The following is a 26,917-nucleotide window of genomic DNA, read 5'->3' on the forward strand; positions in this document are numbered from 1 at the left end:
AGATTTTAGAATATGTTAGAATAGGTAGAAGAGATTTTCTCAATCGAAAGAATCACTCCGACCAAGAGTATCCGAACTGTTTCAAGTAATTTACTCGAAATCATTTGAAACGTTTCAAATTGCCTCGCTTTCGCTCGATCCTTTCCATCGCCGAGCATCGTTTGAGCATCGTTTGAGCATCGTTTGAGCATCGTTTGAGCATCGTTTGAGCATCGTTAGAGCATCGTTTCCGATCCCAACGCGCAACGGCTCGCTCGACGCAGCTCGGCGCGGTGTGACGCGTGACGTCACGTGGTTTGGCGCGGTGGTGCGAGATAGCTCGGTATAGGTGATATAACGTTCGGGGAAGGGGAAGGACGGTTATCGCAGCGCAAACCTGAGATAAGGAAGACAAACAGAAACGCGGATCGTACGGTCTCCGTGCCCACAGCACAGCGCGTACCACCGGATTTCCTTCTGATTATGGTTACCAATATTTAAGCCCGTGACGCGATTACCGCGTTTCTCGTGTCAACGTTCCTTTTTCTATTTTTTCCCCGTGTAGTCGTGGCCGTCGTCGTACCCATACCCGATACCGGTACCGATTTTTGGTTACTATTTCAACAAACTCGCGCGATTCCGAGAAAACTATCTCGCTGCCACTAGACGCGCGAAATTTTATAACTCTACAAAACTGAATATAACGCTAACGATGATGTGTTTTGATCGTTGACAGATTACGCTGTTGCGCCGACAGAACTGTGAACTTCAGAAAACGGTGATCGAGCTCAACGCGAAACCGAAAGATTCGGTAAGTCGATGAATTACGATGCTTTCACGCTTTAAGAGCAGTGGTTTTAACGCACCATTTTCTACTGTTTTCAATCGCTTCCTACCGTTTCATTTTTAAATACGTACTCGACGCGAACTGGTCGCGTTTTTGGTTCACCCTCGTAGATTGTGCTGTGTGTATGCTAAGCAACGGACGATGATGCAGATAGAAATCTGCTAAGCATTCTCTCCCCTTTCGTATCTTGCTTCGTTCGCGTCGCTGCGCTGTAACGCGCTTCTTCGACGCGCCGCAGTTGTTACAGAAGCTCGCGCTTGAAAATCGAGCACACCTTTCTTTAGAAAATAATTTTGCACGCGTTATCATTTTTCGACGATGTTTCCTAAGCAACTGCCGGAGCAGCGACAAAATTGCTTCGCATATTTCTCTGGCTGAGAGACCTTAACGACGATACGACGCGCAGTAAAAACGGTCGCGAGTGCACAGGCGTATGCCTTGTAAAATTGAAAAAAGTGATTCGTCGATAAGCGCGTGTTAAGAATTGGTTGGGAGTCGCAGTCGCAGTCGCAGTCGCAAAGTAGCACGATTCACGAATAACGCACCCTCGGCTGCAGGCAGTCGCGTTCAAAACCAACTGTTGCTCCTTGGACGTTCTATAGGCGGCAGATTCGTTATTAGGTAATCGCAAGAACGATCCGCGATAGGGATCGAGCGTCGCCGAATTGCTCGGCAACGTTGCACAATTATGCTTCGAATGTGATACCGCGTTTACCAAATGATTGCTATTGTAGCCTCTAAAACGCGTCGATAGGATACGATACGAAGCGAGCAGTCGCTCGTTTCCTTTTTCCACTCCTGTCGTTTTCATCTGGGTACGCGAAAAAGAAAACAAACGATAAAACATTCGATTAAACGTTAGATCCCGTGTCAGGTGAAATATGGTCGATATCGACCGGTTTACCGATCGAAGAGATCCTGAAATCCTCGTGCGAATCAGTAACCACCAGATATAAAATTACGGAGGAAACGAACGTAAAAGACGACATCGATGCGGCATCGTTTCACGCGATAGGAACGTTCGCTAGGAATGCCAGATAAGCCGATAACCGTAACCTCGCACTTTATTTCGTATCTTGGGCCAACAAAGGATCGGTCCAACCTCTCTCTTCCACCCGGTGGTCTCCTAAACGCAGTTCGAGGAGTCTCGCTCGTTTCTCCCTCACTGTCGATTACGCCGTTATATGTTGCCAGGAAAATATTGCGTCGTGTCTCCTCGCGTTTCGCACGTCGCTGATCGCTGGTCGCTGATCGCTGGTCGCTGATCGCTAGTCGCTGGTCGCTCGTCGCGTATCGCGGAACCTTCGTTTGTCACGTTCAACAAACAAATGGTTCAAACGAGCGCCTGACAAAACTGGATATTTGCTGCGTGGATCTCGTTCGTTTGGCACCCGAAGGAACGCGAAGCCGTGATCGAACGGAAAACTTAACGTGTGCAAAGGTAGAAAGAAGAATAGGATACGGATGCGAAAATTTTCGTCGAGCACTTTTGCCAAAAAGTCACCTGGACCTTCGAGGCTTGGAAATTTGTCGGGTGTCGTGGTACGCGAAGCCTGTTGCTACCGCTGCGTTCTCGACACGGGCACCGGATATAGTCGGTGACCTGCGACACTTTCGGCTTTTAATAACCGATCGAATCAGGCGGTGAAGTCTCACGGTCTCGTTCGCTTCCATCTCGGACAAACCGAGACGGACAAGATGAAATTTGTTGTCGCGTCGTGACACGATGACGTTGTGACGCTCTGAGTCCACCATTTCCTGGCAACAATAGCCAACGTCGTTTTCAAGTGCTGTCACGGTTTTAACTCCAGGTCCTTGAAGTCCATCGCAATTGCTGATTCGAAAATTACTTAATGCGTCGCTTATCGGCCTCCGTTTGAAATTTTTCCACGTTCCAACCAAGTTTACAGGCACAAGGCGAAAACGGGCGAAACGCGACAACTGAATGATCTTATTTTGCTGGCACAACAAAATATGGCTTGTTGGAAAGTAACGCGCGTTCAGTTTATATCGCTATGGGTATATGCATATGTTATAATTATTAGCGTTTCATCTCGCTCGATAACGCGTCGAAATACGATAGGTCGAACATTGAGGGGTGCTTACTCCCTGGGGGTGATAGTGACTATGACTACCTTCCCCCGCGAATGCCTATAAATGTAGGTCGATCGAGTTTCTACTCTGCTCCGTGCTGCTGCTGCTGTTGTTATTGCTGCTGCTGCTGCTTCTGCTGCTGCTGCTTCTGCTACTGTTGCTGCTGCTGCTGCTACAGCTACTCCCGATATCGAAATAATAATTTTGACCCAAGGTCAGTATAGAAAATTTGCAGACATTTCTTGTCTCGTATAAAAAACGCTAATCCGAAGAGCATCGCCGTTTTCAATCTTCGTCGAAAACATGCGATAACAGAAAATCTTTGTTCGATATCTCGCTATATTTTATCGATTTCGAGGGAGTTTATCCGATCAGTTTAACGAGAATCTAAAGAGAAACAATTGCGCTAATACCGAAATCCGTATTTCCATTTGCTGGAAGAACTCGCGATTTCGTTGCTGTCGAGCGTGTACCGGTGAGTCATTCGTCGTCTCTTTGGCTCAGTGAAAGTTGCGCAATGCGTCGAGAAACATTTATTTGACGATATTGGTCACGAATTCAAATTTATATTTGAAAAAAGGACCGCGGCAATCTGTTCGTACGAATAGCGTACCACATAGTGGAATGATCGAATAACCGAGTTTCGCGATCTTACGACGAAACAAGAACGACGTTTATCGTAGGTGGACTCGACGAAAAATAAAAATAACGACGGACGAGAGACGGAAAATGGGAAAAAGGAACCCCGGGCAACGGAGAACGGAAGTCAGGAAGGAATACGACCCTACGATTATCATAACGTCACCGGCAACGCGCTTTTTCCACTCTGGTCTTGTTCAGCTGCGCCCGCAGCACAAGTTCGCATGGGGGCCGATAAAAATGTCGTGTCGTTAACAACGACGCGTTGTACATTTGTACGTAGGGTAAACATGTTCGAACGGAAAACGTGGCAGCTAGCCTAATTACATTATTCATGACCATGCCCGCTGTTGTTTCTCGTCCGAAGTCTGCGAACTTTGCTACGGGGACACCGCGCAAAACCAATGTTCGGTCAGGTATTTTCTTTCGAATCTCCTGCCTTTGCGAGCACAATTTCCTCTCGAATAGAACGAAAGCGTTTCTCCTCCTATACGCAGCGCGGAACGAATACGCGGCGAAACGTGCAGCCTATACTCGGTCGAATTGCGCGAGTCCGGTGCAGTTTGCGTTCGTGTCAGCGAAAACAAATACGAAAAGAGATAGGGCTTAAAAGACTGACGCGATATTCGACATCGTTCGAGTTTTCTTCTTTCGTCGATCGCGTACACCGACGCTGCAATAGTTGCTTCTTTCCACCGAGTACCTCGACGAACTCAAATACCGATAATCTCGGCGAATACGAATGTTAACGTGAACTTGTAGCTCCGAATGTCCTGACTGAACTGGAAGACACGTGTTCCCGCGGTGGTTGCACGTTCTTCGTTTTCACCCAAACGTCTGTGTATCGTGTGCCGAGTGCTGCACGTCGCACACCGCACGCACCGCTGCCATCACTGCTGACCAACGTTCTCGTCACCCAACGTACATACGCAAGAGGGATCTATTTGCCCGTAGAATATCTAGACGGGTAATCAGTGTGCACACCTATTCGTCGGTACCTGCGTTCTCGATGCGACAGTGTCCTCGGTGTCGATGTCGCGGTGTTGGTTCGGCCCACCGGAGCAACGGTGCACATTTCTGTGTCAGCAGCAGCAGCAGCAGCAGCAGAAGCAGCAACAGCAAAACGACGAAGCAACGGCGACGCTTAGACATCGCGATAGGTTCTCGATGCGTGCGTGCGTGCTCGCTTGTTCGGTTGCTCAGTGTCGCTGGGTCGGTTGCCGGGATGGTCGCTCGCGTGCTTGCCCAAGTACCAGTACCCTCCCCTCTACGCGATCGAGGGTTGCCCGATGGTTGCACGATGGTCGGAGTAGGAGGTGCAGCGACGAGCGACCACCGAATGCACAGTCGCTTCTCGACGGTCGAACGGTGCGCGCGGTTCGAGCGCTCGGATCTCGAGTCTCGGATACGCGAACATTCGTTCGGTTTGCAGTCAAACGTTGTCGAACGCCAACCACCATTTCTCGGGGTGTTCTGTAGCAGCACCGTGACCCGTTGGATGGCTCGCCTCGTCTGTCTTCGCCTTGTGTTATCTCCTCGGCAGAGGATAATACACCCTTGCGCGGGAGACTCGAATAACAGGATGAAACAGTCGTTCGATAACAAGTAAGAAAAACAAATTTATTTTTTTTTTTAGTTCGACATCTTTGATCGCTAATCGAAACATCGAATCTTTCGGTCGGTCTTTCTTTCGTGGCTGCGACGTAAGAAGATGCACGATGGACGTTGCCCGGTGCATTTTCGATTTCACGGAACAAGATCGCATCGCGTACATTATTTGGACCTATGGCGTTTGAATTAGAATGTCAGGCATCGTTGACTCCGATGCATGGGGCTAGTTGCACAGTCTGGATATCGCGAGTCAGTTTCTACGATATTACGATCCCTCGGCGATGACGATGTCTCGCGACTATGTCCTGATGGATGCCGTGTACTCTCCAGCACTCTGTGGCGAGATCGACGCTGAAACAAGGTTAACAATTCCCTCGGCGCTACGAATAAATCTAGTTAGCTGCTGCGATAGCTATCAAACGGGCCGGAAAAATTGGTGGCGCACGACGGTCGCGAGTGCGGGGGCGAGTGTGGCGGCGAGTGACCGGGGGATGATCGGTTGGTGGGCGAGGGTGAGGTGAGGGCGCGTGATGATATACGTCAGCAAGACAGCGCAACAAGTTTCTACCGGGACGCGATCGAACTTGATCCCCTTACACTCGTTCAACGCGGCTCGAAACGCGCGTCACCAGCGTGTACGAACAATCCTCTAAATTTGGTTTATCGGTTCAACTAATATAGATATTCGAGGACTGCTTATATTTTTCCTGGTTTTACGATCGGAAACGATTGTTCTGATTACGAGCAACACGATTTCTGCGACATCTGCGCAGAACCATCGCGGCGCGAGAGGGCGAGGCGAGGCGAGGCGAGGCGAACCGTGCCGCATCACGCCACGCTCGCAAACATTACAAACAGGATTAACAGTCGTTGTACAAAACAACCTTGAGGAGCGGCGGTTTTCCGTAAATGCGCTTCGAAAGCTTTTTATTTGCTCCGTTTAAGGATTTCTTCTTGTTACGAACGTGCTCTCGTAAATGCAAATTCATAGATAATAACAACAACGAGGAAGGCTACTCTGTTCTCGAGTACGCCCGAACATCGCTTTCATTTTCTGCTAATCTATTGTACGTTTCTAATAAAGGAATCGATGCAATTAATCGTATCCGTAAGACGAAATTGTCGATTTCTTTTCAACGATTAGATAGAAGGTGATTTCCGCGAACCATGGTTAGATTTGTTCGGTGAGCATCGACAGGAGAATCTTTGATGAAAAATATGTCATGACCTTCGAAATCGTTGTCGATTCGTGGATTAAGTTCCGCATAATGCTACGGATAAGGAAAACGATGGTCTAATCTTTGCGCCTTGAGGTTTTACTTTACGTTATCATGGAATAGGCTCGTACATTTTGCTGCAGTTCGGTTGGTTCGTGTCCATTTTGCGATATATTATTTGACAAAGTCTAGAAAAAACGTAGACACGAGTCAACACATATTTATCATTCCAAATGTTTTCAAACAAAGGAGTACAATTTCTCACAAAAAGAATTATTCGGCCGAGCAAAATAAAGCAAAGCAAAGCAAAGAGAAGCGAAGCGAAACGAAGCAAAGAAAGAACCGCTGTGTTGATGTTTGTTACGGTACAAAGTAGAATAATTGTGTTTATCGGTGACGATAAAACGCGAAGGACAAATTTCTATGGTTACTTAACGTTAACGAACACGTCGAACAATTAACCACACGAGTAGTTGCGACGTTCGTTTTAGCAATTTTTATTGCAAAAATAAAGTTAACCGTCTGATAAGCTCGCGGTGCCGTTTTATCTATCGCATAGTAATGGGCGTCTGCATCGATGCATCGAAATTCGAAAGTGTTTGTCTGCCGTAAAATATTTGTGTTGTTTCGATGTAGGCGAAAAACGTTTGGACGAACGTGCGCGGTGCGATACGCGCGAGAGTAGGGAAACGGAATGATTTCGAGTCGATTCGAATCTTGAGATTGAAACGGCGGAAAACAGTGGAAATCGAGAGTGCCACGGGCGAGATACGCGTGCCTGCCTTAGCTGCCAGGTAATTAAGTCAATCCTTGTACTCTAACCTTGCAGTCGATAGTTCTGAAACTGCAAATAATATTGCAGGTAATATGCAGTTCCACGCGATCCGTTACGTCCGCCATGCGGCATTTCGAGTGCGCTGGCATTTTATCGTTTCGCGAATAGTATCCTTTCCTCGTTTGTTCGAAACGAACGTACGGACGGACAAATCATTGTCGTTCGGTAAGATTCGCGACGCGTGGATCCAACTAACCAGTGTTGCAAGTGCGATCAATCCAGTTGCCATTTTCAAACTAGTCGCACGATATCGTATAGTCTCTAGAAACATCATGTATATTATAGCTTTCGGTTTTCCCTGCAGCAACGGATCGTTCGACGGTCGACGATCTGGTTAATTCGCTTTATCGGATTCGTTTGAATTTCGTAGCTTGGAGATGTGGTAAATCCTTGGCAACTAGGAAAAACGAAGATTGTTCGATGTTGAGAAACATGCAAAAATATCCGCGGAGGTGTAAACGTAATCAAGGTCTTCGTCACAGCGATCCATTTGCGCGATACAAGCATGGCATAATTGTCGTGTCACCGGGTCACAATTGCGAATCGTTATTTTCAAGATTCTCCAGTTTCGTGTCTCCTATGCTCTTTATTTTCTACATTTCTATTTGCTAAGTAGCGGACCCGGTTACACATATGCGAGAATTACAAAGAATGTACCAAAAAGACGGAACAAACAACTATAGGATAGGCTTGTTCGATAAATATGAAGCGAATTATGCCCGAAAACGAAGCAAAGACGCAGCTATTGGTCACCGCAAAATGACCGACTACAACGCCGGCCCACGGAATCTCGTATAAAGTTCAGGAGTCGTCGAGAGAATAAAATGGTTGTCGATCGACGCTGGGAACGCGCGTTACTTCATCAGTTTCGGAAAAGCGATCCATAATACACGACGGTGTTTCGGGAATTGGGGGAAGAGGAAGGATTTTCGAATCCCGGATTCGGTTTGCTTCGAAACGAAGCGGAAGAAAATTCAAAGCCACACCTATTTAAATGTAAAAGAATAAATAAGAAAAATTACGGATCAGGGGCAGAGTCTGTCGACAATTTTTTCATTGCTCGAGAAAAGCTTTGCATAGACGTTGCGTGATGAAGGTAACATCGACTCGGGTAACGTAAACTAATATATACTTTGACGGAACAAGTAGTAAAGGTGGAAAAAGAACAAGCAGAACGGAACAAAGTTGAAGAAACGCATCGTTCGTATCGTTGCTTCGTAGAATTAATTAAATAAGAGAAGGGAGTTTGAAATGATACACGAACGAGAAAAGCAAGTTCCTGCATGAACGGACACAATGGAAACGCGTTACTGCGTTGATCGTTGTTCGTTGCTCGTTGCTCGTTGCTCGTTGCTCGTTGCTCGTTGGTCGTTGCTCGTTGGTCGGTATCGCGGTCGTCGCGGCGTGCAGCAGTAACGTGCCGGAGAGAAACTCTCGAGTTAGTTTGAGTTTTGAGGCGTGAATTGAAACGCGCGTCGCGCGGAATGCTGTAAACTCGAGTAAATTAACACCCAGATATTTTCTCCCGATGATGGGGAAGGGTGCGAGAGTAGGGGGGGGGGGGCTGTACAAAAATTGCGGTTTATTTATTCCGAGGCATTGACTACCACCGTTCCATCTGATCCCAGAATGAGCAGAACAACACGCGTCACTACGCGGCTGCAAACATTTTTAGAGAATAAAAGCTAGGAGCATCGATTCCGCAACAGCGACAGTCGCGAACCATACCGAACAACAGTCGCGTTACCATTTCACGGTGGCAGAACAAAGAATGAAATTATTTACTAGTGCACCGCGAACCGCAATACGACCTCACCTGTTCCGATCATTTTTGTCGCTTCGCTTCGCGTCGCGTCATTACGCCGTACAATGAGGCAAACGGGCAAGATTCAGTCAAAATGTACAAATTTTTAAAGCTGAAATGTTGCAGAATAAGCGACATATTGTGAGTACGTGGTACCAACAGTTTTGTCACATTTACAAAGTTTATGTTTAAAATATAATGTATTACAGGAAAAGGATCGGCGATAATCATCGAATCGTATATGTTCGAAAAATTCACAATTTCGATCGTTTTTACACTCGAATCGATTCATCTACTTTAGATTGCTATCAGATTTAAAATCGGCGGGAAACGATGTGTAACGTGTAAAATTTTACAATTTCATACGAACGCGAGATAGATCAGCTCAATTCGATAAGGTACATCGAACGTAGCGAACGACGGTGATCTATTGAGAAGCGTTGTTGATTCATGGAGAATATTGTTACTTTGGTGCGCGTCACGTTCGGCTTTTGGACTCCATTCGCGAATAGAAAACTCGACCGCTTGAAAATACGCGGTCGCTACGGTCGTTACGGTCGCTACGGGTACCAGCTCGGTTTACGTAACCGACGTCGGGTGGTGCGCTTGCATTGCAAAATACGCCTTCCAAATCCATTATCGTTTCATTTCAATATTCGACTCGAAGTTTCGCGTAATCGATGAAACGTAAGGAGAGCTTTTTGAACAAGTTTCAATTGAAAAAAGCAACAAGCTCGAGAACGTCGCCAGAGAACGTTTCACAGTTTCGCAGTTTCGCAGTTTCGCTTTCACCTTTTAACTAGGTAAGCAAGCGAATGTCCCACGTCGGGAAATTTTTGCTGGTACTTCGGAAAGTTGTTGGTCGAACGCGATGAAAATATAAGAGCTCGAAAACGGGCAAGGCGAACCATTGTTTCGCGGTCTGAACGAATCTATTATATTTTTCTCGATAACGGCAAGAATAATTGCGACAGCCCATGCATCGGCGACCGCGTCCATGTCCACGGCGATGAGACATTTTTCTTATGTGCATTTATTAGCAGTTGTGCAGTTACGCGATTGGACGATGCGTCGCTATTACCGATAAGCCGGACGAAAATAAAAATTCGACCGCGAGCGATAATCCTTATCTATGAAACCTTTAGGTACGTACTTATGTATGTATGTATCTATGTATGTATCCATGCATGCATACTTACGCGCTAGAATTTTCGATCTCGAACAGCATTATTCGCTCGGCGTACACGAATCTACGACATTGTTAATGTTACCGAGCGAGTAACAACAACGTCAAAAATAGGAAAGCAAAGTGCAAGTAGTTAGTTTTAAGAAATCAAGTGGACTTTTCAAATAACGACAAGTGGTCGTGCTTAAATTGCAGGTCATCGGTGTGACGTAACAGTATCGAGAGTTGCAAACCTTCAACAAGATGCAAATGCAAAGTCACCGTGCACTTTGGCATGCTCGGTGTACCGATACGACACCGATGGCAACACCTGTTGGGTTCTACGGTTGAAAATTAATAAACGACGATCCCCGTTAAACTTTAAGATGGATCTCCCTAATTCAAATATCCAATAGTTACAGCAAATACACGGAATCGGTACCTATCGTCGTTCTGTCGTATTTATTGATATTTCATACGCACGATCGAAACTATTGTCCGTTTTTTTACACCGATGTTACGATAAATGTCGCGATGAATGAATACTATAGGATTTGATGACACGCTACCCGGTACGCAGGCATACACATATCTCTATTTGTTCCACGCGTGGCGAGAAATAGTCGATCACGTAGCCTCGGTGCCGCAGCAGCCGCAGTCGCCGCTGCCATGACGCGCTGACAACGCCGATATTCTCGATCCGCAGCTACTTTCCGGCATTACCTTGTGCCATATATATTTCTCTATTTGTAGGAAGAGTGCACACCTTTTTTCGACACGGTGACACAGATCAAAGATCAAGAACAACCGGTAATACGTTCGTAGCAGCGTTGCGAACTATGAAGCGTTTGTCGCCAAGCGTCGACAACCTGCTTTCCGGTGCGTTCTGACGCATTTTTTACTCGTCCAGTTGAAAAGCGCGGTGGCAAATAAAGTTGTATCGCGACGGGAAGAACATGGTTTTTCAAATGAAAATTTATCGAGAATCTTTTCGACTCGTACGGAATTGGTGCTGTGTAGCGTCCTGCTCCTCATTGTTCAAGATTTAGAGAGAGAGAGAGAGTTTCGTGAGTTTCGTTAAGGTCTTTCACACGTACGGATGTGTATTTTCGGCGGTATTGTTTGCCGAGGAATTACGAGAAAAAAGAGCGGGATACTCGCCTCGAGTCTCGAGACCCGAGACCAAAAATCAGAAAAGAAACTGAGAGGTTGCCTGGGCGGCTCCCGGAGAGAGAGAGAGAGAGAGAGAGAGAGAGAGAGAGAGAGAGAGAGAGAGACCGCCAAAGACAGCGGCAACTTTTTGTCAGTTTGATTTTTCTCAAAGCGCAAATCACTACGGACATTCTGTCGACTCTTTCCAAAACGGTTACGAACCCTTTCGTAGTTTTGCCCTCATAGCCGCTACAGCACCGGTAAACTCTATCAATGCGGACAAACAAGCGGTCTGCATATTTTTCGTTTCTATCGGTTTTGAATTTTTAACAAGGAGACGAAATAACTCTCGCGTATTCAAGACCAAGTATATTTGAAGAGTAGTTTAGTTAAGAGTCTTAAGAACGTGTGAATATCGTTGTCGCGGTCGCGGTCGCGGTTATGTAACCGGGGTGGAAAAAAAAGTCTCCGCTGTCGTGCGTGGATTTTTGTGGACTCGATCGGTTTAATCGGAAACGAGAACAATTTCGGGCTCTTGAATTTCGCGACCCGAAGCGGTGAAGCGGTAAGCGGTAAGCGGTAGATGGTTACGTTCGCATCATCTGGGACTGGGGACATGCGATCGCGCGAACCATAAAGGTGCCCGCCTCTCGACGCGATTAGTCAGCAAAGCGATGAGACGAGAGACGAGAGCCGTCGTCGTTTCCCATCGTCGCGTTCTTTCAGCTGGTCGTCTTCTTCCACCTTCAGCCTTTCCGAGTAGTCTGCCGGGCCCGTGTTCATTTCCCTTGTCGCGATACCGGAGGATATTACCAACATGGACAGAAAAGGTACACCGTAACTCGCCTAAGATATACTCAGAAGTTAATATTCAGCGTGTTCGTGGCCAAGATAAGGGACCAGAGCTCTCGCGTGTTGTTCCAACGAAACTTTCAAACTGCTCCCTCTCGTCTAGAATATAGACGAGAGATCTTTCGCCTCCGTTTCTTTCCTCTTCCGTTCTCGTTTCTCCGTTTTTACGTTTCATTCTGACAAAGCTTCCGAGTCGTTGACAGCGTGTCGGTTGCGAGCCGCTTACCGGATTCACACTATCGTCTCGCTATTAAATCGCTATTGAACAATATTCTCTCGCATTGTTCGCACAGAATGAAACAATGTGCCGGATAAACCTACCTTCTTACACTTACCGCGATGTTTATAATTTAAATTTGCGTTAAAACGTTCAGCAAACCGATTGCTACATTCATTTTGTCTTTTACCGTTGCTCATCGTTCGTCGGTCGTCGTTCATTGTTCATCGTTATCGCTCGTATTCGTTCAAAATTCTTACAAAGTATTAGATTCGAATTCCCAGTAGCGTTTAGATATTCGTAAAATTCATCTGTATGTCAAAAGAAAAAATAGCGGAACAGTGTACACTAAAACTTGAAAATAGCATCGAATTAACACCAGGGATGATTGGAGATCAGAGGGGTATCGAAGAGATCGTGGTATGTAGAAAATTTCAATAGTCTGTTTTATCGTACGCTCATGGTGGTCGGCGTTGGATTACGTCATTACGTCATTGGCATAGCGCGACGTTATTACGCTAGCTAATAGTACCAGCACAGGTACATGCACACAATGAGTTTGTTGCCGTTGCCGTTGCCGTTGCCGTTGCCGTTGCCGTTGCCGTTGCCGTTGCCGTTGCCGTTGCCGTGTCACCGTCACCGTGTCACCGTCACCGTACCCGTACCGGTGCGAGAGTCGTCTACACCGACCCAACTAAAACACCGTACGCATACTCGACAACCAACGAGCCTCGTGCCAATTTCATTCTATAATACATATTGCGAAAGCTGTAACCTCCTTTTTATTCCATGTTACCCTTAGTAGAGACTACCTTTACCAATCTCGTTCTCATTGTTGTTTTCGTTGTCATTCGTTGAACGAATGAGTAGCAAGCGTCACAACTACTTGCATAAAAAGCATGTAAAATTTGTTTTATTCTCCATTCTTGCATTTTACAGAACTTTAAATTAATCCTTCGTTATCCAGAAATTCACTCTTCTTTTTTGCTTACACCGTCTCTGCTATCGTACAAATTTATACTTTTCGGGGAAAAAGAAACAGGTTATCACGATGAATTTACAGGAAGACGCGACCGCTGCGTCAAATAGAAATATCCTGGTGGTGTACTCGAGACTGCAGCTAATATTTGCAATGGGAACGATTCACCGAATGACTGAATGTTCGAACCTTCGTTTATTCCCGATACCTGGAGTGACGTATCTAGGCGGAGGGAACGGAAAACCTTTGGTCGTCCGGCTGTTATCGCGACCTGCTTCCCTGCTTCCCTGCTTTTGCTTGTCCGGTCGTTGCTCATTCATCGTTGTTCGTTTACGTGTTGCGCGTCGTTTACCAATTCCTTCCGTTCACACCTACGTGTTGTACCCCTGTCTCTGTATATATATATTATTCATCTAGCAAGATTATAATAATATGTAGGTATGTACGAATGTATGTATATGTATATGATTCGCGTCGTTGAATCGTGTGACGATCAAATGGCTATTTCTGAAAGGCAGACCCGCCGAAGAATGGCCCATTCGAGGAATCGAACTATGATCCCTGCGACGACTCGTCATTTTCCTTTGTCGACCGTGAAAGGAATAATACGGATACGAATACAAACGCAAACGGAAATAGGAATACAAATACTATGCATAGAGCGCAGAAAGCCGATTCTATTTACGAATAATAAAAGTATTCAAACAAATTTCTTTTTTTTTAATTTTTTGTTTATTTATAAACGGGAGAACGAATTAGGTACATGATACAACCAACAATGATTGGATAACTGAATGAAAATTGGGATCAGAAACGATTGTCGCGGCGCAAGGCGGTCCGTCGCCAGGCACAATGGTGTCTTCAGTCTATAGTCTTTAGTCTCCAGACGATTAAAACAAAGCACGTGGGCATATACGGACGGTGTAATGGAGGTTTTATTACGGACCGTGTTGACATAGCTCGCGATAGAATATTGAATAGCATCTGCTTACACTCGACGTCTCTTCGCTTCGTTTGTTTCGCATCCCAGTCCCAGACCAGTCACGTTTCAAGAAAAACTACCTGTTATCGTGCTTAAATGTTTTTTCCGTTAAATTGCTTATCGTTTTGAAATGAAGTTTCACGATCCTGTCTTCCTACCCGATAAATCATTATTGACCTTAGATAATGTTGCGCTTGAGAAAAAGTTACAAGAACATCGTAGTCGATCTCTTTTCCGACAAGATTAGAATAGTGCACGTTTACGCAGTTATTGATAGGAGCTTCCTTTCACACGGTCACTATCTACCGTTCTTTTACCGGCCGTATATGCATGAGCACGCGTATTTCTCTGTATCGTATACATATGTCCCCATCTATGTGTGCAAACAAGGTAGGTACGTTTGTATTTGTGTGTATGAAGCTTTGACACATCACCGAACAATCCAGTTGATTTCGCACGAACATTTCGAATACGATGAATATTTTGAAATCGATTGTTGGAAGCGAACAATAACATTTTTATTTGCATAAAGAACCGCAGTCGAATGACGATCGATGGAACTTTATCCACGAAATTTTGCTGAAACTACAAGACTGTGAAACGGAGTCGGTAATGGTGTCGTGTCGGGGTCGGAATTCGAATGGGAATCGGTACCGTAAGAGTAGCTTGAACGCAATGAGAACAGTAAAATGTTTTCGAAACGTGCACGATTAACGTTTCTTCGCCTCGTTATCGTTGCATATCGTCCACCAGCGTGTGTTCGATATGCAACGGTAACCATGTCATCGGTCGTTCTACGTTCTACGTTCTACGTTCTACGTTCTACGTTCTACGCGCGCGTCTATAAATCTACATTGACGCGACCACATTGTGTTCTCGAGACGCGTCAAAGACCTTTGCGACATATGGTATCAATTTTTTAGTAACATGTCCACCTATTGTATACGTATAGGTATGTAGAGTAAACAGATATCGAGCAGCTTAACGTATCGATGAAATACAGAGGAGGATCGTTATCGTTATTGCGTCAACGATGTACACAGTTTGTTAGAATCGACAAATTATTACTCCGAGCTATCCACATTGTAATGAGAAACGTGTCTTCAAAGCCTCGCGCGCATGTCGATGTTCTTTCTCGCGATAATAGTCAGAACATTCTGAAACAAAACTACTAACACCGATCCCCTGGTCTTAAGCTTTAAACCGTAAAACTTCAATGTTGCTTCTCGACTTTGAACGTTCTAATTAATAATAACAATGACAATGATAATAACAATAAGAATAACATCAAAACGACGGTACTCGATATTCTGGTCGAACGTAGGTCGAGCACGAAGCGTGGTTCAAATAAATCGAATCCACCGAACAATACTGTCTACTAGTTACATGGATTCGAATTGTGCGTGTTCACGGCGTCGTTAAAAACTATTTAAGCTTCCTGCATTACCTCGAAGGCAATAGAATTTTAAATTTTAATAATGTGTCGGGATATATACCATAAATATTATGGAATAGCTAGAAAATGGATGAAATTAGGAGTCCAACAGTCGTAAATTTCATTTGAATCGCTTCTAATTAGTCTCGAAAGTCCCAATAGTCGTGGGTCCCTTTTCAAACAGCGTACATATAAACAGCGCCTCGTCCTAACAATAGGAGAGGACGAAAAGAAAAGTAAGGGGAAGAAGGGAACGTAGACGAGGAGGAATACTGGTTGGTTTTAGTATAATATGAGAAGATGTTGATGAACTGGTCAGGAAGAGATGCTATCTACATATCTATGTATATGTATAATAGTATATTCATCTTTAAGAAGTTATCCTCCTTTAGAAGAGGAACAGTATATGTAGAATTTCATTTGATCGGTGTAACTGTCTGAATTGAGTTTTCATAAATGTTTATAAATATTGTTGTAATCGTACTTGTTTCAGTACCAATGTTAAGTTTGAGGTCGTCATGAAACATTATATATCACAAAGTATACCTACTAACTTTATGCATGAAAAGCTTTATTTATAGTTGGTTGATAAATACATAAACGAATAGAATCCTAACGCGGCCCAGGCGTACGACGTTAGGATATTGTATGTAGAATCGCGAATAGAAATAAACAGAAAAGTGCTATAACGTTTTCCGAAGCGCAAGGTACTATTACGATAGGAATTGCTACGGGGAACCTGCTGTCGTAATCGCAACAAACCAAGTGCTCAAGGTGAAGCAACCATACGCGCATGCCGTAATGGAAAAAAGAAGGAAACTTTTGTCGCATGTCCGCATGCAAGTCAAACGATGCATTATTCCTTGACCTGACCTAACGGGGGCCTCTTTCATATTCATTAGAATTTATCCCCTTTTGGGAGAGGCGCGTGCGAACAAGTCGCGTCGCGCCGTTTTCGCTTCGCTATTCCAATCAAGTCAAAATGTACAAGTATAACATTACTAACGCGACTCCGGACTCGTTGCCGAAAAGACGCTGTTAGTGTATAAAAAGAAATAAACGAGCGTTCGAAAGAAGAAGAAGAAGAAGAAGAAATTATACGATACGATGTATGGATACGTTACAGCAGTTTCCGATATCCAAGGAACTATCGAACATCGGTCTAGACAGATTCGTTATCACAACCAGAATTGGAATCGGAATCGATTCGAGCGAAGCGGCTGCATAAAGCACGTGCATCGATTACCATTCTCGAAATCAACGCGAAAACGTTTTCTCTGTTTCGATTTTGATTTCGTTTATCGGTATCGGTATCGGTATCGGTATCGGTATCGATTTCGGTATAACTTTTGTCGTCGCTCTCGCTACTGGCACCGAGAACAGTAACGGTATGTGTATTCATATCAGTCGCATATCCGAGGGGATCTCGAGCGAATAGCACGCAATGATGATATACCGATTCGCGTAGACTCGTTGTCAGTTGATTCGTCAATGAAACGATTTTACGTTCATCCGTCGCGTTCTGGTTTCGGTTTCGCGTTCCTCAAACTTTGATCTGATCGCGTCTGCTTGTTTTCTTTCGAATTCTTAATTTTCTTCCTAGTCATGCTCGGTGTACGCGCGGAAAGTCGCTATGGAAGGTGCGGCGGGGAGGCAAGCAACGCTTGCGCGAGAGTTTCGCACAGCGGCATCAGACATATACCGGGCGAACGTTACAATTCTGTACTACGATCGGACAACAGAGGCTCCGACACGCATCGCCATCCTGGTTCAGAATTATAAAGTTCATTCGGTAGACGCCCCTGTACTGTCAAAAACAGAAAACGGAACTGTGTACTCGTCAAAAACAGAAAACGACTAACTCGGTAAGCGGAAGATACGCGCGGTGCAATCAGGAATTATGCATTAGAGCGGAAAACATTGATTTGTTTTCCTCAGACAACAGATACACTGTTGGTGGAGAGAACCTGGATCGTCCGAACGAATATACCCGAGAAACCAACATTCGATCGAACAAATCGAACGTTCAAAGGTAAATTTCGCTGGAATAAAATATTTTGAAGCGAACTAGATTTCTTAACGTTCCCGTATTCTCCTTAAATATATAACGTAATTCGACGAACGATACCGAATGAATTATTCGAGAGAAACTGTTGGCTCGTCTCTTATTCATTGAAACGTATGCGCTATCCTACTACCTATTTAGAACGTCGAACGAATTTCGTAAATAATTCCGATAGCATTCGTTTCCGAGTGATGAATGACACTGGTAGAATATAAATAGGGCTCGATCGCGCGTTAAACGGATGGATCATCTTCGTCAGGGCGGAGCTCGGAGTCGGAACTCGTAACTCGGAACCGAAGCAAAAGCTCGAGTCGTAACGTTGACAACGTCGCTGTTCACATTATGCGGCCCTAAATGGAAAATATGTATACTGCGAATTGACTTTTAGATGAAAGAACTTTGGACAACATAAAAGACGGTCAAAAGGTGAATCTTGGGGGAAAACTTATGTTAGATTAAAAACCGTTTTGTAGTCCTTTGTCTGGGTGATGCGTGACTACTACAACGACTCATTGAATAATTTGTATAGAATTATGCTAATGTGTGCGACGCGAAGGACTTTGGAATCGATCGAGAAAGGCACCGAGCCGTGTCTCCAACGATCTAGAATCTAGAATCTAGAATCTATAAGTTGGACACAGTTGGAAGCGTTTCTCCGATATCGTTTTCGATATTTCGGCAGAGAGAAGTATATCTCTCCGTGAATATTGTAGATTAATCATGTTTATCAACCTTTAGAAGCGTTTCGACATTTTCTATAAATTTTCATCTTCTTTTTATCCATGTATCACCTACTCCTGTGCTAAAGGAATTTTCCTGTGAATAAATGAACGAAATAACATGTTCGTAGTTACGATCAGTAGTCGCAATTGTGGCTACAGTTTTCCTCGACCGCGTAATCGTAATCGTAATCGTAGTCGGAGTCGGAGTCAGAATCGGAATCGGAATCGTGAACACGAGCTTGCCTATTGGGGTACCGTCCATGTTATCCATGGAACAATATTACTGTCTTGGTCCCGCTGGAATGGGAGTACGACCCTCGAATGGATAAAGTGTAAATTCCTATTAAATGGTGAGGTTTGTAAAGTTTTGATTCGGTGTAAACAAGTTCGTTGTGGATTCGCTGTAAAATCTTGACATCGTTTCCACGAGAGAAGGAGGCACGGGACAATTTAAAAACCGAATATGCCACTCGAATGCCCCGATAATGAATAGGTACTCGCGCGCGCAGGCTTCTTTCTCTTACTCGAAAACTTTGCGACCGCGCGTAATTTCTATTGCATAAGCGCGCTCCCACCTATCGCCTCCTGCGCCTCCTCCTCGACCTCCTCGACCTCCTTCACCTCCTTCTTCGTCGTCTTCTCCACCTCCTTCTCCATCTTTTCATCCACCTTCTTCTCTCATTGGCCGTTCTTTTTCCTTCTTTCGTATATTTCTTTTTTTGTCGACCAGGCACGCGGTCGAACAGCGCCATACTAGGCACATTGCTCGTACCACGAGCCTCTTATGTAAACCTGCATAACAATACCAAGTTACTAATCATACGGTTGCCTCGGTAGTCGCATCCTGCGTTACTACCGAGGTCTCCAACGAACGTCACCGTTGTCACGGTTCGCGTGATTTCGTAGACGAGCCGCCATCTAACCAATCATCGAATCGAATTCGATCGACTCGACTCGAATCAAATGGTATCGAGTCGAGTCGAGTATCCTCTTCTTATTTTGTTCTGTGAATCATCGCACAACATATGTATCTGAAAATTGTATTGGCAAATCGTGTCGACTGCAAGTCTGAAACACTATCGTTGCAGCATATTGTATAATAATCTATATAAACGACGACGTTTTCTTCCGTGTAAGGATGACGGAGTAGAGTATAAAGGAGAATGTTTTCCGATGATTCGTTGAGAAGATAGTTGAGGTTGCAATTATTTTTCTCGTTACAGAACTCCAGCCACCAAGATGACGATGACGGCGAAGCATTTTTCTGGGATCCTGTGTCCACCAAGAACCGTAATTCGAAAAACCAGAACCGACAGCTGCAGGAACAATTGGCGCAAGCCGCCATGAGGATACGCGATTTGGAGACCAAGTTGGAGACTAAATTGGAAACTGAATTGAAACGCGTTCAGGTGGTAAGTTATCGTACTTCATCTGTTCGGTTGCGGTATAGAGAGAAAAACGTTTGCTAATCGTACTGATCGTTCGAAACAAAGTGGATGCTAATGCGCGTAGGAAATTGATCGTAGCCGGGTTTTTCACCACTACTCGGCGTATCCATTGCTGCAAGATAAATGGCTGTTCGCATTATTTGGAAAGAATCGTTTCGAGGATCGATGACTAGTCGTACGACACGCGGCTCTACACCGCGCCCTCTTCTTTTTCTTCTTCTTTCTCTTCCGCTTGAATTCTTTTTTTTCCCACGGTCATTTAATAATCGCGTTGCTCGTTTCCTCTGTCCCATAAAAGAGAGACACGATTACGATTGTAATTGTTTGGAGGATAATTGCGTTTAATTCGAACCGCGCGCACCGACCGGACCCCGGACCGTTTCACGCATACGCGCACGTGACGACGCACGTCGTTACGCGTTATCGTTAATCGATATCGTATCGCTGGCATCTCATTGAACCTGGCGCATGTGCTCTTGCACTTATTGCTCTTATTGGGCAAAATCGCGAGACCGATTGGGTTCGCGAACGATCGAACAGAACGCGTAATATTATTTCCACTTTGTTTGACCGTCGATCAAAGAGATTTCATGGCATATTTCATGGCATGTTTCACAGCGTATTTCCTGCCGTATTTCATGCGATATTTCATGCGATATATCCTGAGAAAACGTTCTGAGGAAGGTCTCGTTTCACGCAGGTGACCAATTCCTCTCTGAAAGACGATCTCTCCGACGGATATCAGACGGGAGAATTTCTGCGAGCCAAGCAGGACATGGTGAACCGTATTATACAAATGGAAGAAAAGGTAGAACGTGGCAAACAAAAATGACGTTGAATCGAACGGTTTAATTCGAAAGAAAAGTCTTCCACCTCGAAATGATTTTGTTTTTTCTTTTGTTTCGTTTGAATCGGTTCTGTTCGGATCTGATCAGAACCGAGAGGCAGAAAGGAACACGAAACGCGGTCAGCCCGATGAAACGTCGTTGACCAACGATTTGCGTACGGTGCTGTCGAAATTGAACTCCCTCGAGAAGCAGGATCTCGTGCGATCCGCGTTGAGAGCGTTGGAGACCGAGAACCAGCAAAAGCGTAACGAGACCGGTATGCAGGAAAAGTCCGATTTCGAAGAGAAACTTTCAAAGCCGGACAACAACTTTGATCGCGACGAGATCGCTAACTCGACCTCGAGGTGCGGGTCAAGCAACGCCGCGGTCCCGAGCAACAAAGAGACGGAATTCCGGAAGAAGATCGACGAGCTTCAAGAAGAGAACCAGAGACTGTTCGCTAGCGTCGAGGAGCTGGATCGGCAGCACGAGGAATCGATTCGTGAGTACAGAAATTTCGATTTCGAGGAAATTCCAATGACTGGTTGGTCGAGAGAGAGAGAGAGAGAGAGAGAGAGAGAGAGAGAGAGAGCGGCACCGTTGAAATCGTTTTCGTGTTGTAGAGAAGCTGCTGTCTCTCAAGGAAGAAGTCGAGAAGAAGCACCAACGCCTTCAAAATGCTTACGAGCAGCTCTACGTCGATTATAACCAGGCCCAGGAAAAGGTTCTCCAGATGGAGAATACGTTGACCAGCGAAGTATCGACCACGAGACGCGTCCAAGTCGAAACGGTCTCTCGTTCCTGCCAAACCGTTCGATCGGATAGGAAAGACCTCGAAGAAGAAGCCGTTCGGAAGGGCTCCCGAGAAAACGAGTCGACGATCGCGGAGCTCACCGCCAAAGTCAAAGACATTTTGAAGAACGTGCCGCTGGAATCGGAGCCGGGCGCGTCGATTTTCGAGACAGTCGCGAAACAATACGTCGACGCGAAATGGAAGAAGGAAATGTTGGAGAAGAGGCTGACGGAATTGAATCGGGAGCTGAAAGACGTCGCCGAGACGAAGGAAAGCTTGCAGATCGAATGCGACGAGATGCAGACGCACATGGACACGCTAATTCTGGAGATTCAGGATTTGAAGTTGAATCTGCCGTCCATCCCGGAGGCTAGCGAGGAACGTGTCGCCTCCTTGGAATCGGAAACCGAGTCTCTGCAGGAGCAGCTCGAGCAACTTCGGGCTGAGAACGATGCGCTGCGAAAGGAGAACTCTCGCGAGCCCGCGTCCGTGTCGGCATCAGCGTCAACGTCCACGATAGCGATAGCTAAAACGAAAAAATCAACGTCTACAGGCTGCTGGAGACTGGAGGACATTCCTGAGTGCGTGGAGGAGATCGACGGCCCATTCGAGAATCCAAGTCGCAGGCTGCACGCCGCTTTGGACGAGAACAACCAACTCAGACGGAAGATCGACGATCTAGTGAACTCGGCCAAGGAGACACGAGACGAACTTAACGCGTCCTTGGAGAAATGCAAAGCTTTCCAGGAGAGCGCCGCGTACGTCGAGGAACTTAAGCTCGGTCTGGAGCAGGCGAAACGAGAGCTGGGCGAGTCTGTTCGGAACGGGAAGCAGCTGAAGGACAATTTGTCGGTTCTCGTCGAAGCCAAGCAGCGAACCGAGAGGGAGAACGAGGAGCTGTCGCGTGAGAACTTGAAATATCAGCTGGATATCGAGATGTCGAACTGGCGGGAAGCAGTGCTCCAGAAGAAGGAGTATCTTCGAGGACAACTCGACAAAGTTATCCGCGAGAGAGACCACTTCAAGCAGGATATTCTGAATACTAGAAAAGAACTGGAGGAAGCGTTGAACCAGATACACCTGAAAGAAGAACAGATCGGCAAGCTCGGACAAGAATACGAGAGCTCGATGAAAGAGAAAAATTCGCTTTCCGAGCAAATCTCGGCCATTCAGGACGAATCCAACGATAAGATAGATTTGGTGAACACGGAGAAATCGTTGCTCGAGCAGGAACAACAAGAACTGAAGGCGGTCGTGGCAAGCAAGGAGATAGAGTTGAGCGAGATTGTGAAACGATTGCGAGAAACCGAGGAAAAATACATTCTGTTGGAGAACGAGCTTTCCTTATTGCGTAGAAAAATCGGGGGTGTCGAGTCGGAAAACGAACAACTTCGTAACCAGCTCGACGAACAAATGCGGGAGGTAGAGTCGAGGCAGGCTGCCGAGTCGACTGTCGAAAACGATTTGCAGGCGATTATCAGGAGACTGACCGAGGACAACGAAAGCTGGAAGGCCCTGAACGAAAGTCTTCGGACCAAATGTAAACAGTTTGAACAGGAGACGGCGAGTTTGCAGGCGCGAGTCGGCGAGCTGTCGAATCGCGTCGACAACGTAGGAGAAGAGAGAGATCGAATGTCGGTAATTTCTAAGGAAATGGCGCAGGAGAACGAAACTCTGAAGAACAAGAACGAAAACTTGATGGGTGAAATCGCCGAAGCGCGGAGGAAACTCCAAGGGTTCGAGGCCAAGGCGGAGTCGGCCGACATGGCGAAGCAGACGATCGAGAACTTGTCTCATTTGATCAGAGAGAAAGACGAGGAGCTGAATGCGTTGAAGACGTCGATGAATCTTGCCAAGAACAGCTCGGAAGTGGGATGGGAGCAAGTCGCGGCCGTCGCGAACGAAAGGGACGAGCTGGTCAACCTTCTTACGACCAAGCACAACGAAAGCTTACAGTATTACGACGAAATTCGACGGTTAACGCAACTAACGAACGAGCACGTCGCGCAAATTCAGAGCTTGATCGCGGAGAGAGACGAATTTTCGAAGCAGCTCGACGCGAAGAAACAGGAACTGGAATGGACCACGAGTCGGATGCGCGAGATCGAACATCGTCTGAAGAATGTCGAGGCATCGAACACCGGCGAAACCTGCGGGATCCTCGATCATGCCAGACTTTTGCAAGAGACCGCGGTTCTCAATGAGAAGTGCAACGCTTTGGAAGCCGCGTTGATTCAAGAACAATCCAGTCACCGGATAATGCAGCATCAGCTGATCGAGAGCCAGAACAAGGAAGCGAACGCGGAGAAAGAATTGGAGAGGTTGCGAACGCATTTGGTGGATATACAGTCCACTTACACGGAAGAAGCTTTAATCGTGGAGGAAGCACGGCAGGAATTGGAAGCAAAGTTGCAGCAAGCCGAAGAGAAAATGAAAAACAGTTCGACCGCGTACACGTCCGCCAATATCAGGGCAAATCAACAGGTGGAAACGTTGCAGCAGCAAATGGCACTCATCGTTCAGCAAAGGGACGACATACAGAATAAATTGTCCAGCGCTGAAGATAAAATCTTATCGCAGTCCGCGTCCCTGACCAACTTGCAAATCGTCTTGGAACAATTTCAGCGAGGTATATTTTCAGTCCTTGCATTACCGTCAACAAATTCCAACGAGCTTCTCTAGCGGTGACTCGATATTTCAGATAAAGAGAAGGACATCGGAGCAGCTACGGAGAGGCTTCGAGCGAAACTGAACGAATCGTATAGGAAACAAGAAGAATTAGCCAACGATATTATCAATATCAGGGTGGGTATCGGTTTGTTGTACGGTTTACGGTTTACGGCCGCGTTCTTATCGTGTTGCTCGTTCAATGTCATTTTTAATACCTGTTAATAGGAACAATTAACCGAAGCTAAAGAAGGTTTACAAGCAGCGTCCAGACTTGGCGAGCAGCTTGACAAAAAAACAGAACGCATCCAACAGCTGAGCGAAGAAGGTATTCGACTTTATAATAATTATTATCATTATCGGCGTCGTCGTAATCATCGTCAACATCGTCATCATTATCATCATCGTCATCATCTTCATCATCATCATCATCATCATTATGAGTATTATTGTTATCATTGTCATTATTATTACTATTATTATTATTATTATTATTTATTCTTTCCTTCTTTTATTGTTATTATTACGTCTCATTTCTTTTTCTACCTGCATCTTGCCCCTTTGACATCTCGCATGATTAGCGTAATTTCGTAATGAGAAAATACCGTAAGAGAATTTTTCCCGAAGTAACACCGATGCCTGTAACGTCCATTACCAACTTACCTAATACAGATTTCTTAATATGTCGTCAAACGAGCAATACGAAATTCGAAATCGTAAACCGTTTCTAACTATAAGTAAGTAACACGTTTGGGTGCTTGTTTGGTGAGGTTACACGATGATATATTTATTTTTTTTTTTTTTTGGTAGGGGGTTGTATGTTATAAAGTGTAACATAATCGTGTAATAAAAATAGTGTAACTCGGCATCGTATCTTGAACGAAGCCTAATCTTTTTGTTGCTTATTTATTAAACTCGGGTGTAAGTGTAAATAACTTTGTCTAATATGTCGTGGAATTTAAACTTTTAAACACGAAGCAACGATTGCGATTACTCGCTCATGATAATATATCATTTATTAAATGTAATCGCGTTGATAATAGTATGACAAATCTAAATAGAAATCTAAATCCTATTGTAATGAAATTATCCAAATGGAACCGGTATTCCCACAGCTTGCTACAAAATCAACCTGCAAAACATTGTACACACTCATTTTATTTTATGCACTGGTGACACGGTTCAAATCCCACTCTAGAATGATTGGTTCGAGTGCGATCTGTGACTAATCTGCAAACGCAAACACATAGAAACTCCGGTTACGTAGTCAAATATCAGCTGGTAATTCTGGGATTTTGAGAATAACCCAGGATTCTTGCTGGTATCCGGCTACGAACTGGATCGTCGCCTTAGCACACTAAATCACATCTTCGTTGGCTCATGCATTGCCACTGGTGCTGGTACTATTTCCTCCCACATTTCCGAGCATAAATTCTCAATTTATCGCATCTATAAATGGAATACAAGCAAACCATTCGATTGTACATTACTTTGTACGTATGTGAGACTACTACCTTTTTTATTTTTTTCTTTGTTTCGTTTTCTTAAAACTTTTCCAATTTAGCATTTCTCGTTTTCTCTTTGAATCTGCAATATCTACGTAACGTGCGATCGAATTATCGGTGCTCGCGCGATACAATGTAAAAGCGGCTCATTAGGTAACAGCGTGACCTTGTCCATCTACTGGTTGGTCCTTGGAAGAAAAGATGCTAGTTACCATGACTTTGCAATACTACTAAATCATACGCTTGAGTTGTAAACTTGTATGTTTGATCATCTGTCGCTCAATTGTATGTATAATTATTGCGATTATATTTGCGATCGTACGATTTGTAAGAGTGCCAATCGAACAAACGTATACTTTATAGCTACGAAATGTTTTGACTGCGGATATACACATGCTGTAATAATATATACACACACGCGCGCACACGCACACATGTATTCATAGAGACATATTCATATTTAAAACCACACGTATAATTTGGTAGCGTCAGAGTGGGTAATCTCATGCGGTAACTGTGAGCGTGTAAATTGTAACAGCTCATATTACCTCGTGGGGTTTCCCACCCGCTCCCATGATCCTACAAAGATGAAAGCATGCAATACAAATTTTCACTTTCTTATATATTATAACAATGCATAGTTTCTTATTGTTTAGTTTTGCCCTAGCAATGCAATAACCAAATACTCAATCTATTTCATTTTTGTAACAAAATACCGTCCAATTCGAACACAAAAATAACAAACAGGCACTTTTTAATTTCATTTCTATCTGGAAATTGTAGAAAAGAAGAAACCCTAACAGATACTAATAATGTCAGCTGTCGAGTTCTAATCGAATAGTTTATATCATTGTAACATACTAATTAGATTATTATAATTACTACCTTGATACAGCTTTCTTAATTCTAGTGGCATGTGTGAAAGTTAGTTTGCTATAGTACGGCATGATGAATGAAGAATGCAGCATGATCAATTAAGACACGGGTGAGAGTATTACATCAGGTACTGGTGTGATATTCGAAAAACCAGTACTTGTGCAATACTTACGCTCATGTCTTTTCAACCTTCGAATCTGCCAACC

The 26,917-nt window shown here is 44.9% G+C and overlaps 1 protein-coding gene across 6 annotated transcripts in view; it reads left to right on the forward strand.

Moving 5' to 3' along the window:
• The window catches only part of LOC144472233 (uncharacterized), a 30,490-nt gene that overhangs the window by 1,968 nt on the left and 1,605 nt on the right, over positions 1 to 26,917 (forward strand). The window contains exons 1-8 of one of the 6 annotated variants that reach the window (XM_078185160.1): positions 7,250 to 7,387; positions 12,070 to 12,173; positions 19,819 to 20,007; positions 20,744 to 20,851; positions 20,979 to 21,372; positions 21,494 to 24,292; positions 24,365 to 24,468; positions 24,559 to 24,658. In XM_078185160.1, the coding sequence (XP_078041286.1) occupies positions 7,255 to 7,387; positions 12,070 to 12,173; positions 19,819 to 20,007; positions 20,744 to 20,851; positions 20,979 to 21,372; positions 21,494 to 24,292; positions 24,365 to 24,468; positions 24,559 to 24,658 (3,931 nt within the window). In that variant the 5' untranslated portion in view covers positions 7,250 to 7,254. Of the gene's footprint in view, positions 1 to 715; positions 791 to 4,877; positions 5,165 to 7,249; positions 7,388 to 12,069; positions 12,174 to 12,781; positions 12,833 to 17,434; positions 17,674 to 17,746; positions 17,841 to 19,615; positions 19,728 to 19,818; positions 20,008 to 20,743; positions 20,852 to 20,978; positions 21,373 to 21,493; positions 24,293 to 24,364; positions 24,469 to 24,558; positions 24,659 to 26,917 lie in introns of those variants that run through there. The other 5 variants (XM_078185183.1, XM_078185151.1, XM_078185177.1 and 2 more) reach the window with 5 other exon arrangements.

The sequence above is a fragment of the Augochlora pura genome, chromosome 1 (genome assembly GCF_028453695.1).
Source record: "Augochlora pura isolate Apur16 chromosome 1, APUR_v2.2.1, whole genome shotgun sequence".
Taxonomy (NCBI): Eukaryota; Metazoa; Arthropoda; class Insecta; order Hymenoptera; family Halictidae; genus Augochlora; species Augochlora pura.